The following is a 13,417-nucleotide window of genomic DNA, read 5'->3' on the forward strand; positions in this document are numbered from 1 at the left end:
AACATTTTTTATAGCAAAATAAGCTCTGACCTATTTGTCTTTTTATCAAGTTACAGCTATAAAAGTCATGCTGCACCATTTAAAAATAATTTATATGGAGTACTAAAAGTAGAAGAAAATGACAAAATTATAAATGCTGATACAACACAATTGCTAAATGAAGTTGAAACTTTGAATAAAAGAATGAAAAACCTATGAAATGTACTTAGTAGATGTACAATTAAAAATGCAATACGATACAATTCATAGCTAAAATCTAATCTATTTTGATAAGATCAAGAAAGGCATTTTCTCAAACATAGACAACTTACTTATTAAGGGTAGGGAACGTTTCCGATTGCGGATTACGTCCAGATGCTTCTAAAAACTCGGTCAAACCAACACTGCATAAGGTATCAACATAGGATATTGTGGAACCACTATTCTTGAAATATATCTGTAAAAATAAATAACATTACTCTGAATCTGTCTGAGCAGAAAAATGTTTGTATAATGTCTCCCTCCTCTAAAGAAAAGGGGTTTATTATGAAGTTGCTGTATTCTTACTTGCAAAATTCATAAAAAAGCCAAGAAATAAAATAAATTCCAAAGATATACAAATATAACTTTGTATAGAAGGTAATTTTTTGAGCAAATAAAAAGTGATACTGACCTATACAGTACATGAATAATTACTTCATTATATTGAAACCTAAGTGTACTGGGAAAAGCATGGATCCACCCATTACAGTAGTCACATGTTATTTGAAAACAATATTCAAAATCTAATGTCTTATCACATTAGCCAGTTAAAAGAAGAAGTCAAAATAGTAGAATAATGCAATAAAATGGAAATATATCTCTGAGAAACAAATGATGGAAGCAGTATTTGTTTTATTGGCCCTACAAAAGATGCTTTATTTCAAGTTAAATTGTTGTTCGATTACCTCACAAATCTGTCGAACAATTAACAGGGAATATCACAACTTAATGATTTCTTGGAAAAAATCATTGGATAACTTATAAATGAGACTGATTTATATACATCTATGTATATATGGTAAAACATGTATCAAAGTTAAAAAAAAAAACACTATTTTCAAGAGCCAGTGCTCATGTGAGACCTAAGATACAGGAAAACAAGTGCTACAAGGCTCCTTACCTCCAAAAGTGAATATATGTGCTGATTATAAGCAGCACCTTTTTCAGGTTCTCCTCCTTTGGTGTACCATTCTCTTTTGAGCACCTCTTCAACAACCTCCACTGGAATTGTTAGCAGACCAACTATTATTAGATGACAAATTACTTAAAATTCTACCAAAAGTCTAGTAAAATATGAAACATTGCATAACATTTCTTGAACAAGGAAATTATTTCCATCTGAAATATTTATATATTTATGAATAGCTGAAGAAAAATGGCAATACACAAACAAACTGAGGTATGATAAAAATAAAAAATCCTTCTTGATTAAAATGAACCATTAAACAGAGTTAAGAAAAACAATACTTAGATGAAATTACCTAACCCTTACTAAGTTTTTAGAAAGGTAAACGTGAAACGAAAATAAAACGTTCTGAACTTACCAAGTTTTTCGCTTAGGTTCTCGCTGCAAGGAAAGGATAAGAAATTTACCAAACACTGAACTAGTGTTCTGGCAGTTTCAAGGTTAATGATACTCCCCTGGAAGTTGGAAAGATATCCAAATGCTACAGATGTTAATCCTTCTTGCTCCATGCTATTAACAGTATCTCCTTCTAACCTTTTTGCTATGGTACGCAGGGCATCTGAAAGTGTAATGTGAAGTTTTGAAAGATTAAAGTGGTGGTTATAACTAAAGTTCTTTCTTCCTATAGAACGATGGCCAAGTTATGAATCCCTATTCTTCAAAGGGAATAATATCTATACAAAATAAATTACATCACTGATGGATTTTTACTTCAGGGGAAAAGTAGAGAAGATAGCTTACTGGGAATAAATCAATGGAAACAGGTGAAAGGTAAAGGAGCTTTACAAAACTCCATTTTAGGATTTGAAAATCTATGCTCCTTTATTACTACATCGTTTAAAATTATTAGAATTAATTCACATCAAACTAACTTAGCAATAAAATACCTTAAATTGCATCAACTTGTATGATGTGCAGAAAAAAATAATGTATACAGATAATTTCATAGTAAGCTACAGAACAAAGATTTATTAATGAAATGACTTACTTATAAGGATATGGTTATTTTCCTCTTTTTGTAAACCAGACCATGAAAAAAATATAGCCAAAGTGGTGAAGAGGAGAGAATTTACAACTATGAGTGGCTGCGTTTGGTCACTATACATTACAGGGGAGTCCATAACCCCATCACTTTCTGCTATCATACTCTGAAAAAGAATATAATTGATCACGGTCAGTAAATTAATGATGAAAATTGAAACATTCTTCAAGCCAAGCAAATGGTGCTTTAAACTGTAATATAGTTTTTATATGTAAAATTATTGCATCAGATGACAAACGTATTACACTTTCACATCATTTTGAATAGGGGGGGAAAAAAAGAGATCTACCTGAAAGAATCCACTGATTGTTTCAAGGTGATGACATATAGGCTTGAAGTAGGTTACAACCCTCTGAGCAATTTCAGCAGGATTGAAGAGATCAATGTGAGAAAAGCCAATATCTGTGGAAAGAAAAGTCTTCCATAATACAATTTTCAATGTAACAGACATACCATCCACTCATGCACTGAGACTTTCTAAGTTACTATCAGTACAGGCAGTCCCTGGGTTACGACGGGTTCGACTTACGACGTTCCAGGTTACAACGCTTTTCAATTATATTTATCAAAAATTATTTCCAGGTTTATGACACATGTTCCAGGGTTACGACTCTTACAACGACAATCTGACAGAAGAAATATGACTCCAAAAATGCAAAATAATCAATATTTGAAGTGTAGTTTACATAGTTTTTAATGCACCCAAAGCATTAAAAATGATATGTATTGTTATGATACAATAAAGTTTGTTCATACTTACCTGGCAGATATATATATAGCTGTATTTTCTGAAGTCCGACCGAATTTTAAAAACTTCCGACACACGCAGTGGTCGGCCAGGTGGTTAGTACCCATTCCCGCCGCTGGGAGGCGGGTATCAGGAACCATTCCCATTTTCTATTCATAATTTTTATTTCCACTGTCCCCTGAGGGGAGGTGGGTGGGTACTTGATTATATATATCTGCCAGGTAAGTATGAACAAACTTTATTGTATCATAACAATACATATCATTTTGTTCATGAAACTTACCTGTCAGATATATATATAGCTGAATCCCACCTTTGGAGGTGGGAAGGGACAGAATAGAAGGATTTTGGGAAACAAATGCATGCAGATGATTTACATCTTGGTTCCACCTGTTAGCATAGCTGGCTTCGTGGTTACTGCCACGTAAGTCTGCTTGTGCTACTAGAGTTGCCAGCGAGGTAGAGACCAATATATAGCTGGTGCACTCCAAGATGATCTGTCAACAGGGGCGACCGACCACGACGTTGACTAGACCATATTGACCATACCATGAGGGCTAAGAAGTAAAATAAATATATATATATATATATATATATATATATATATATATAGTATATATATATATATATATATATATATTATATATATATATATATCACCACCTGACCAACCTAGCCAAAGTTAAGGTTTGTTAACTAAGGCTTAAAGAGTTAAGAAGTCGCCGTTGTCGGCGACTCAACAACTAAATTAAGAGCTCTTCCTAACCATTTTCTACAGGATAGGATGAGTGGTACTTCTTGCCCCAAGATTGTGTCTGCAGACACCGTATGGCCCTAGCGAGCAGCAGATCTCATATGCCATTCTTCATCTCGCAGGGAGTGTGAAGTGAACACAGAGTTGCTTCGCTAAAACATGGTACTCAGGATGTTGCTGAGTGCCATGCTCTGTTGAAATGCTTCCGAGGCCGCGCCCTCACCTCGTGAGCATTCAGATAAAAAGATTTCAAACAAATCTTTGTGCAAACACAATGAAGGAGCATTTTTGAAAGAACTCCTTAACACTAAAGCCAGGGTGTTCTTCGATATGGGCAAGTCTGGTCTTTTTTTTTTTCGGAACACTGCAGATTGCCCGAATGACTTCGACTTTCTTGGGTTTTATGTAGATAAAACTTGAGAGACCCGACAGGGCACAGGACTCTCTCTGGCTCCTGCCCACTAACTTGTGCCATCCTTGCTTCCAAGCTCCTGGCCCAAGGACAAAACGGGTGGGTTTCCATTCTTAGGCCACAACGGAAGGCTTAGAGAGCACACCCGACTTGTGTTCTCTAAAGCCAAAACTTGTGACGATGGCTTAAAATTTCACTCTGTCGTATCTAGGGTGGTTAGAAGAAGGCCTTCCTGATCACATGCAAGAAGTTAACAGGTAGGAGAGGTTCGAATGCTTTGACATCAAGAACTTCAGACTACGTCTAAGTTCCATATTGAAAGCTTCGATCTGGACATGCACAGTCAGTCCGTCTGTACTAAAGTCAGGTGACCGACCAGTTGACCAGTCAGACGAATCAAGGACAGCAAGGCTGTACCCTGAAGACCATAAGGCACTATTCTTCGCTGAAGGATGAGTGTCTGGACTGCCTGGGCAATTCAATCTAAGCAAACCTTGGGGGTGTATCAACGCAACCCAACGTCGTCAGCGAATCAACTCCTGACTCGAGCTTCTGGTGCCAGGAGAAAGGAGCGAGGAGCAAAAAGCGATTCAGTCCCGAAGGAAGAATGCCTGACAGTCCAACCTGGTCTCATGTTACACGATCATCGGGGGTGTATAAACGCAACCGACTTAGTCAACAAGAAACTCAGGGCTACTATATGTCGCCTGATCTCGCACGAGTGCCTGACTCCGAGAAAACAGGTGAGACAAAAAGTAGATGTGAGCGAGTTTTCGAGATTCCACAGAACTCAAAGATCGTTGAAGGGCTTTGTTGTTTGACAGACGCAAATCTCTTGAGCCCAAAGGCCGTCAACAACATATTTGCATATTCTTTAATAGTTGTGACTACCAGCTTATCCCATTCTTCAGACGGAAATGGAAGACGGTAATCTTATTCCTGTCAACATCTCGATAGTCTGAACGTAGTCAGATCAGAGCGGAGAGGTTATAGGTACCTTTCGAGTTAGAGTAGACCGACTCTCTCGGAAAAGGTCCTGGAAAGTGAACTAGGAAGGAAGTGACCTCTGTGAATCCAGGATCCTGAAGGCCAACATGGGCGATCAGCGTCATTGTCGCTCCTGTGACGTCATAAATCCTCTTATTACATTTCCTAAGCGATTGAAAAAGGGGAGAAGACTACACATCCATCCCCGTTCAATATCATAGGATGGCGTTTAATGGTACCGATCCCGGATCGAGAATAAGGGAGCAGAGAAGAAGAAGCCTCTTCGTCCTCAACATATCGAAGAGAAGAATGAAAGGGCGTCCCTAAAGTCTACACAACTCTCAACTTACTTCTAAAGAAAGATTCCACTCGGAAGTGAATAGTTGCTGCCGTCGATCGAGACGATTCGTACGGACTTTTGCAATCCTGTAACGAACCTGTAGAGGATCGTTACATTCTACGCCTGTTGTTATAATAGGCTCTTTCTCGTAAACTCGAACAAGGACCGAGAGAAGATACTTCTTAAGATATGAGAGAGCTGTGGAATATCAGAGTTGATCTGGACCCCACATTTGGTTTCCAAAAAAAACTCGTTTCGAGGACTGGAGGGACTACCGAATCGCTTTTACTTCTTTCAGATTAAGATCCAGGGACATCTGAAAACCCTATCCAGATGTCCGGGCACCTTCTTTCTATCACCTCAGGTGATAGACGCACTGAGAGATGTTCAGAATCATTCCTAGATCTAGAATAATATTTCAGTTTCCCGGTAGGAAAAAACTGTGATCTTAATTGCAGTCTATTCGGGGAAACAAACTTCTTCAGGAAGGAAATGGTCCCCAGCAAGCTCATCCATTCCCTCCCGAGTATGCTTACTTCCCTAATAAGGCTGCGCTTTGCCTAAGCAGGAGAGCATATAAAAGTGCAATGTTGCGGTAGACTCGTAGTTCTATACCGTGCGGTAACGAGCACCGAAAGGATTAAGCGATAACTCTGTTGAACATAGTAAGGCAAAACGAATGCAACGTTTATTCATTCACGTAAGAAATCCCTTCAATCTTAGGCTAAAGTCCGTGATTGTAGGACAGAGATACAGTTAGTCAGTCAATCCCGCAAGAGAGACGTAACCGCCAGCACAGAGATACGGTTAGTCAGTCAATCCCGCAAGAGAGAGAGACGTAACCTACCACGTATGACAGCGCAGATCTGTTACTGGTGGCTCGTTGGACTGGAGGACAGACACAGCGTGACAGCAGCAGCCAGCAGCTTACGAATGTCGTCTCTTAACTTTATGTCTGGGTTGCCAGCTACCCTATTCTACGAAGAAATAGGTCCGTTATTTTTTGAGCAGATAGACTCTCAAGCTGGTATATTTAAGCGAAACAGAAAACGCTAAATATATAGATGCGTTTGTGTCGTCAGAACACTACCATACAACGGTAAAAGATAAATCGGAAACTCCTGGAAGGCTGCAGGGAGTACGATTAAATGTCCTTAAAATAGACAATAGACCTCTCGGTTGCCATCCGAAGAGGTAACTACAGCAAGCGTAATGTACGTTGAACCAACCAGAAATAAAATAACGCAAGGCAAAATTATATTGTTATGATACAATAAAGTTTGTTCATACTTACCTGGCAGATATATATATAGCTGAATTCGGAAATACAGCTACATACATATCTGACAGGCAAGTTTCATGAACAAAACTTAAGAGAATCGAAGCAGTCAGCTCAGCTTCTTATGTTATTGGACATAAGCGTTCATTGACGTAGTCTACAAGTCTATTTCTCGTACGAGTCTGCGAATGACGAATGAGAGCTCTTCCGAATCTTGTCAATAAGAGCTTATTCGCTTACGCAATATCAAGTTAATGAGATGTTTGTCATGAGAACTAACCCATTTACGGGACAAAGAGATATTTTGTCATGAGGGTACCACTTAACTAGATGTTACTTGACAAAACGATAGTATACTTGTCAATGGGGGAAAGTCACTGAATTGACAAAACGTAATCCAGGAAGTCGAGCATTTAATTTTTCCGATTCCTTGTCTCAAACGAAGAAGGGGCAAGAATCCTGTTTTAAGAGACTAGGCTTACGGCAGGTAGAACGACGATGTTCAATTCGGCAGCGTAGTCCCGACTAGAAACTAACAAAACCTATCATCTGAAAAACCCTTTCAGATGGCTAAAAAGCTTGCAAAATTATCCTGGGAAGAGGAAGAAATTCTCCAACCAGCTTCCTCTCCCGTATCACAACTAAAGACTGCTAAAGCTTAAAATTTATTGGCAGTATGGCAAAAGAAGTCCTATCTTGCGCTTTCCTGAAGAGCGTCCTTTTGATGAGTACCTTTGCAAGAATCCTACTGAACATTGCCGAGAGTCCTGACGTGCAGGACATCGAGCCTTTACCTAACCCGTAACTGCCTTATCGCAAAGTCTTGACTGCGGTAGAGAAAACGAGATCTTCCCTAGAGCTTTCCTTAACTCCATCCACCTTTGCGAAAAGCAATATAATATTGACAGAGACCTCTTGAATTCACGAAACCCGAGGTCTTGCTGGGTTTCGAAGACGAAGTTGTCTGTTCACTTTAAGCTTCCTCCGAAGCACTGCTTACTTCACATTCTTTTGCATGTGAGGTATAAGGTATCACCGAAGGTAGAGGTAAAATTCTTGAGGCCCAAATCGTAACCAAGAGCTTGAAGAGTTCAATAGAAACGTTCAGCCAGGCAACACACCTGGCGTGCGCTGGCGCGCGCGCTCGGCGTCCACTGGCGAGCAGCGAGCACGCTCGGCGTCCACTGGCGCGCACGGAGTGCGCTCGGTATCCACTGGCGTGCGCTCGGCGTCCACTGGTGCCCGCTTGGCGTGCACCCGCGTGCGCCTGGCGTCCATCCGAACGTCCCGTCCAAGCCGAGCGTCAAAAGAAGTGTGCAGAAAAGCGTCACGCTCCTGACAGGCGTCAAAACAAGCGAGATACATCTCGGAGAGAAATCCGACTGCACGAAAACAGTCTCAGGAGAAGGGTTGATCGTGAGAATACGAGGGGCGACTGGCGACGACTTCTTATTCTCACAGTAACAAAGCTCGGACGTCCGCCTCTCAAAGTGTCCAGCTACTAAGACTTCTATTTCATATTTCTCGGTGGAAAGACGTACACGTGATCAGGCGACGTTCGCCTTCTTACTGAAACGCATAACGAGAGAGAGAGGACGTGAAGCGTCCTCTTCTATAAAGCTTCTATTTAGAGGGCGCGAGTCCTTCCGAAAGCTCCAACCCCTGCGCGGGGAGGACGCTTCGGAGGACGAGAAGCAATCCTTCAGGATTCGTGCACGTGCACGCACTTAGGCAGGTCTGGGGGATTTTCATCAGAAACTGCCGAAGGCACGCCAGATCGGTGGGGGTTCCTCGTAACCCTCCTTCGGCTTTCGACATGCTCTCTCCCCGGGTCCTGGGAGTCAAGCAGAGGTCCCGGCCCTAGAGGCGAAATAAGCCGATCTGACGCACCCTCCACTACACAAGGGGCACTGTCACTGCACTTAGCCACTTCGCTATTGCTCTCTAAAGCAAGCACTTTCGATTCTAAGATACGAATCGAAAGAATATTAGAGAAAGGGCAATAACCTCTACAGACACTGTTTAGGGCCCGAAGGCAACATTACAGGGTTTATGAAAGAAACAATAACAGAAGTAGCACTCTTCACAACAATGAAGGAGAGCGATCACCTCTCGCAGACATATTCATAACCCGTAGGCCATACTACAGGGTTAGGCAAAAAAAAAAAAAAAAAGTCTACAGGAAGGTTAGCAGGTTCACTACCCTGACTTTTTTGTTTACTGATTAATTGCGTACATACGAATCATAACGTTTTTCCTTACGGAATTAGACATGTTTACTGATTAATTGCGTACATACGAATCATACGTCTTCCTTACGGAATTAGACAAAGTCTCACACTCCTTACATGACAAATCTCAACAAAGAAGCAAGACTCATACCCCTCGTGCATACCAAGTGCGGATCTACCGAAGCTTTCGGTAGCCACACCCTATCTTTGCAGACAACACCCTCTGAAACTAGCCTAACTAGATTCAGATATCTTATGCAAAAATGAATCAAATTAAGATAGCGTATGTCTAGCCACAAATCCAAGTAATTAAATTAAAAGACAATTAGGATACTTAGCGGCAATGAAGTTTCCAAAATCTAAGACGGAGGTACTGGAAACAGGTGTTTCCAGCACCGGCGACAGAAAAATTATGAATAGAAAATGGGAATGGTTCCTGATACCCGCCTCCCAGCGGCGGGAATGGGTACTAACCACCAGGCCGACCACTGCGTGTGTCGGAAGTTTTTAAAATTCTGTCGGACTTCAGAAAATACAGCTATATATATATCTGACAGGTAAGTTTCATGAACAAAATGACAAATTTGTAACTAATTTGTATTTTTCATAACTAACAAACCTGAGGTCTTAACATTAGGATTTACTAGTGCCAAGCTGGAAACCTGTAGAATTAAAATCAAACTTGTGTGATCCAGGGACTATTGGCATCTACCAGGTCACGGGGCATGTATTACCCAGAATGCCCTTGGTGTCCTGTGACCTACCAGTTATACTTCTAACCCAGTTTAGACTACTAGAGGGGTGGTTCGAGGTGGGCCTTTAACTGTTAGGACCTCAGGTTTGTTAGTTATGAAAAATACAAATTAGTTACAAATTTGTCATTTGTTCATATACGAAACAAACTTTCGGTCTTAACATTAGGATAGACTTACTTATTGGAGGGAGGTAAGTCGCTATAACTGACTGGGAGTTTGCCACCTAAATCCATTTCCGAATATTATGATTATTCCAAGATAATGGACTATGAACCCTTGAACCAAAGATATAAGAGAATCTATTGGTTTCCCTCACTGGGAGCTGGTACCATGCCATGGTTTATAAACTATGTGAAAATAGATGTCCTTCCATTCTCCTAAACCACTCTTGTCCCTTGTATCTGGATCTACCATCACCCCTCCCTTCCTTATTACCGAGAGGGGTGTGTTGCTACTAAAATAACTTTACAGTATGGCCGACCACATCACCTGCATCTAGCCCGTTCCAGCTTATGATGGCACTCTCCTTCATTCTGCCTGTAGGTAAAGGAGTAGAAAGAAAGTAGTAAAGAAAAAAGTCCAGTCATCCCATTCATTCTACTTTCATACCTTCATCTTAGACTAGACACAAACTGACCCGCCAGGGGTACTGGATGAGCTATACCACTTGCTGGGCCGCCACCACCGGACCCAAGGAAAAGGTATCCAAGGATCTATGAGCAATGTCTTTTAAATAAAATAAAGTGAAAGTAGTGGTTTGGCGTTTCCAAACACCAGCTTTCAGAATTCTCTCCAGAGACATATTCTTCTTGAAAGCTAAAGTACTGAAGCCTCTGATGTCATGAGCCCTAGCCCTCTCCTGGCTATCTGACCCCTATCTTCTGTCATGTAGGCATTCCTGATCGTTTCTCTTAGCCAAAACGATATTGTATTCTTGGACACTCCTTTTTGTTCCTTCCCGTACTTAAGAACAACCTCCTGCACCCAAGCCTGAGGTGCCTTGTCCTTCTTAAGTACGCTCTCATTACTCTGACGGGACACAGAAGCAACTCAACTCTGTCATTATCTACGAAATCTGCCAGAGAAGGTATGGAAAAGGAGTCAAATCTACCGTCCACTATTGAAGCGTTTTGAGTTTTGGCCACGAATTCTGGAATAAACTCGAATACCATTGACTTCCAACCTCTCGAGTGCTTCACGACATATGACAGGCCATGCAGTTCCCCCATCCTTTAGGTTGAGGCTAGTGCCAATAAGAAGACTGTTTTCAGGGTCAGGCTCCTATATGTGGAATGTCTTAGTGGTTCGAAAGGGGTTTTGTCAGACTACTCAGTACCATGGTCAAATCCCAATCTGGGGCTTTTAGTTCTTTTGGCGAACATGACTGCTCAAAGCTCTTCATCAACATGGCCAACCCCCATGAAGATGAAATGTCCACACCTTCCATACGTAAGACCGAGGCTAGAGCAGCCCTGTACCCCTTCACCACAGATATAAACATATGCCTTTCTGTCCTGAGATATATCAGAAAGTCCGCTAATTTCTGAATAGTGGTACCGAGTGGAGACAAGTTCCCTCTACGACACCAATCACAGTATGCTGACCATTTTCCTTGGTATACTGGTGCCGATGACTTTCTGATATTACCTGCCATCTGCGCTGCTGCTTTCTGTGAAAACCCTCTCGCTCGCAGGAGATACTTGACAGTCTCTACCCGTGAAGTGATAGGGACTTCACCGACCGGTGGTACCCCTCCACGTGTGGCTGACATAATAAGTTGTTCCATTGGGGTAACTCTCTCGGCACATCTATTAGGAGTTCCAAGAGGTCCGGAAACCATTCTGCCTTTGGCCATAAAGGAGCTACCAGCCATTCTGAGGTTCTGAGACCGCATTACCCTGTTCAGAACCTGACGGATTAGACAAAATGGAGGAAATGCGTAAACGTCCAGATTGTCCCACGGGTGTTGAAGCGCATCTTCCGCTACTGCCTCTACGTCTGGGACTACCGAACAATACACTTCCAACTTTTTGTTGTACCTGGTTGCAAATAGGTCTATGATCGGCCTTGCCCACAACATGAGCATTCTGTCCACTACCTGTTGGTGCAAGGACCACTCCATGCCCAGGATCTGATCCCTTCGGCTCAACTTGTCGGCCACTATGTTTCTTTTCCCTGGAATATATCTGGCTCTGATGTCTACTAGGTTCTCTATAGCCCACTGATGAAGTTGAACTGTCATCACATGTAACTGTCGAGACACTAACCCTCCTTGTTTGTTTATGTAAGCAACTACTGTGGTGTTGTCTGACATCAATACAACTGACTGTCCCTTCACCCTCTCCCTGAACTCCTGTAGTGCTAGAAACACTGCCTTTAACTCCAGCACGTTTATATGGAGTTCTCTGTCCTCGCCACTTCATTTCGCTGAAACCATCAGCTCCTCCATATGGGCTCCCCAACTTTCTAGTGACGCATCTGAGAACAGCAAGAGATCCGGGGAGGGTTGCTGAAGGGGAACACCCACTGTCAGATTGTTGTCCTTCACCCACCACAGCAAGTCTTTCCTCACTTCTGATGACAAGGGAATCTGCTCGCACGGGTGATCTACTACTGGTGACCAAAACTCCTTCATCCTCCATTGTAGAGATCGAAGGTGTAGCCTCCCTTGTGGTACTAGTTTCTCCAAGGAAGTTAGAACTCCCAGTATTTCCTGCCACTGTTTTGCTGGCTGTGTTTGCTTTTCTAGAAAGGCATTCACCACTTGTTTGCATTTCTCTATTCTCTGGTCTGTCCGGAATACTTTGGCTTTTATTGTATCTATAACCATTCCCAGATACACCAGCCGCTGACTTGGATCGAACTGCGACTTCTCCTGATTTATCACAATGCCTAAGCTGTGACAAAACTGTAGAAGTGTCGCCCTGTCCTTGAGTAGTTTCTCTCTGGACTTTGCTATCACCAGCCAATCGTCTAGATATCTTATTAGCCTGATCCCCTAAGCATGCGCCCATGTCGACACGAGAGTGAACACTCTTGTAAAAACTTGAGGAGATGTTGTCAATTCGAAGCACAGAACTTTGAACTCAAAAACTTTCTCTGCAAGATTGAAGCAGAGAAATTTCCCTGAAGACTGATGGACTGGGATCTGAAAATATGCGTCTTTCAAGTTGATTGTCAGCATATAGTCCTTGATCCTGACTGCTTGTAGAACCATCTTTGGAGTTTCCATTTTGAATCTGGTTTTTCTTATAAACAGATTCAATGTTGACAGGTCTATTACTATCCTCCAGTCCCCATTGGGTTTGGGTACAAGGAAAATCCTGCTGTAAAACCCCTTCGACGGAACGGATACTTGTTCCACAGCCCATTTTTCCATCACCTTCACTTCCTCTTGCAGAATAAAAGCCTTTTGAGGTTCTTGAGCATAAGAGAGGTGAGGTAATGGCTGTTCCGTCAGGGGTGGAGATACTTCGAACGGAATTAAATACCCGACCCTGAGAACATCCACCACCCACTGCTCTGCTCCCAGTTCCTGCCATACCTTCCAGTGATTCGCCAGGCAACCCCCAACTGGTGTGGCTGAGTGATGAGCCTCTCCCTCTTCCCCTAATCCCCCTTCCTCTGTTATTTCTATAGTGAAAGGGCCGATGAGCTAATTT

General features: G+C 42.0%; 1 protein-coding gene across 1 annotated transcript in view; it reads right to left on the reverse strand.

The window, feature by feature from the left end:
- LOC135196350 (Fanconi anemia group D2 protein-like) overlaps positions 1–13,417 on the reverse strand; it is a gene marked incomplete in the record, with an annotated part of 190,231 nt that overhangs the window by 6,234 nt on the left and 170,580 nt on the right. Inside the window, 5 exon segments of the mRNA XM_064223118.1 lie at positions 312–436; positions 1,142–1,242; positions 1,566–1,766; positions 2,196–2,355; positions 2,539–2,651. Of these exon segments, the coding sequence (XP_064079188.1) occupies positions 312–436; positions 1,142–1,242; positions 1,566–1,766; positions 2,196–2,355; positions 2,539–2,651 (700 nt within the window).

This window comes from Macrobrachium nipponense, chromosome 17 (assembly GCF_015104395.2).
Source record: "Macrobrachium nipponense isolate FS-2020 chromosome 17, ASM1510439v2, whole genome shotgun sequence".
NCBI classification, from domain to species: Eukaryota; Metazoa; Arthropoda; class Malacostraca; order Decapoda; family Palaemonidae; genus Macrobrachium; species Macrobrachium nipponense.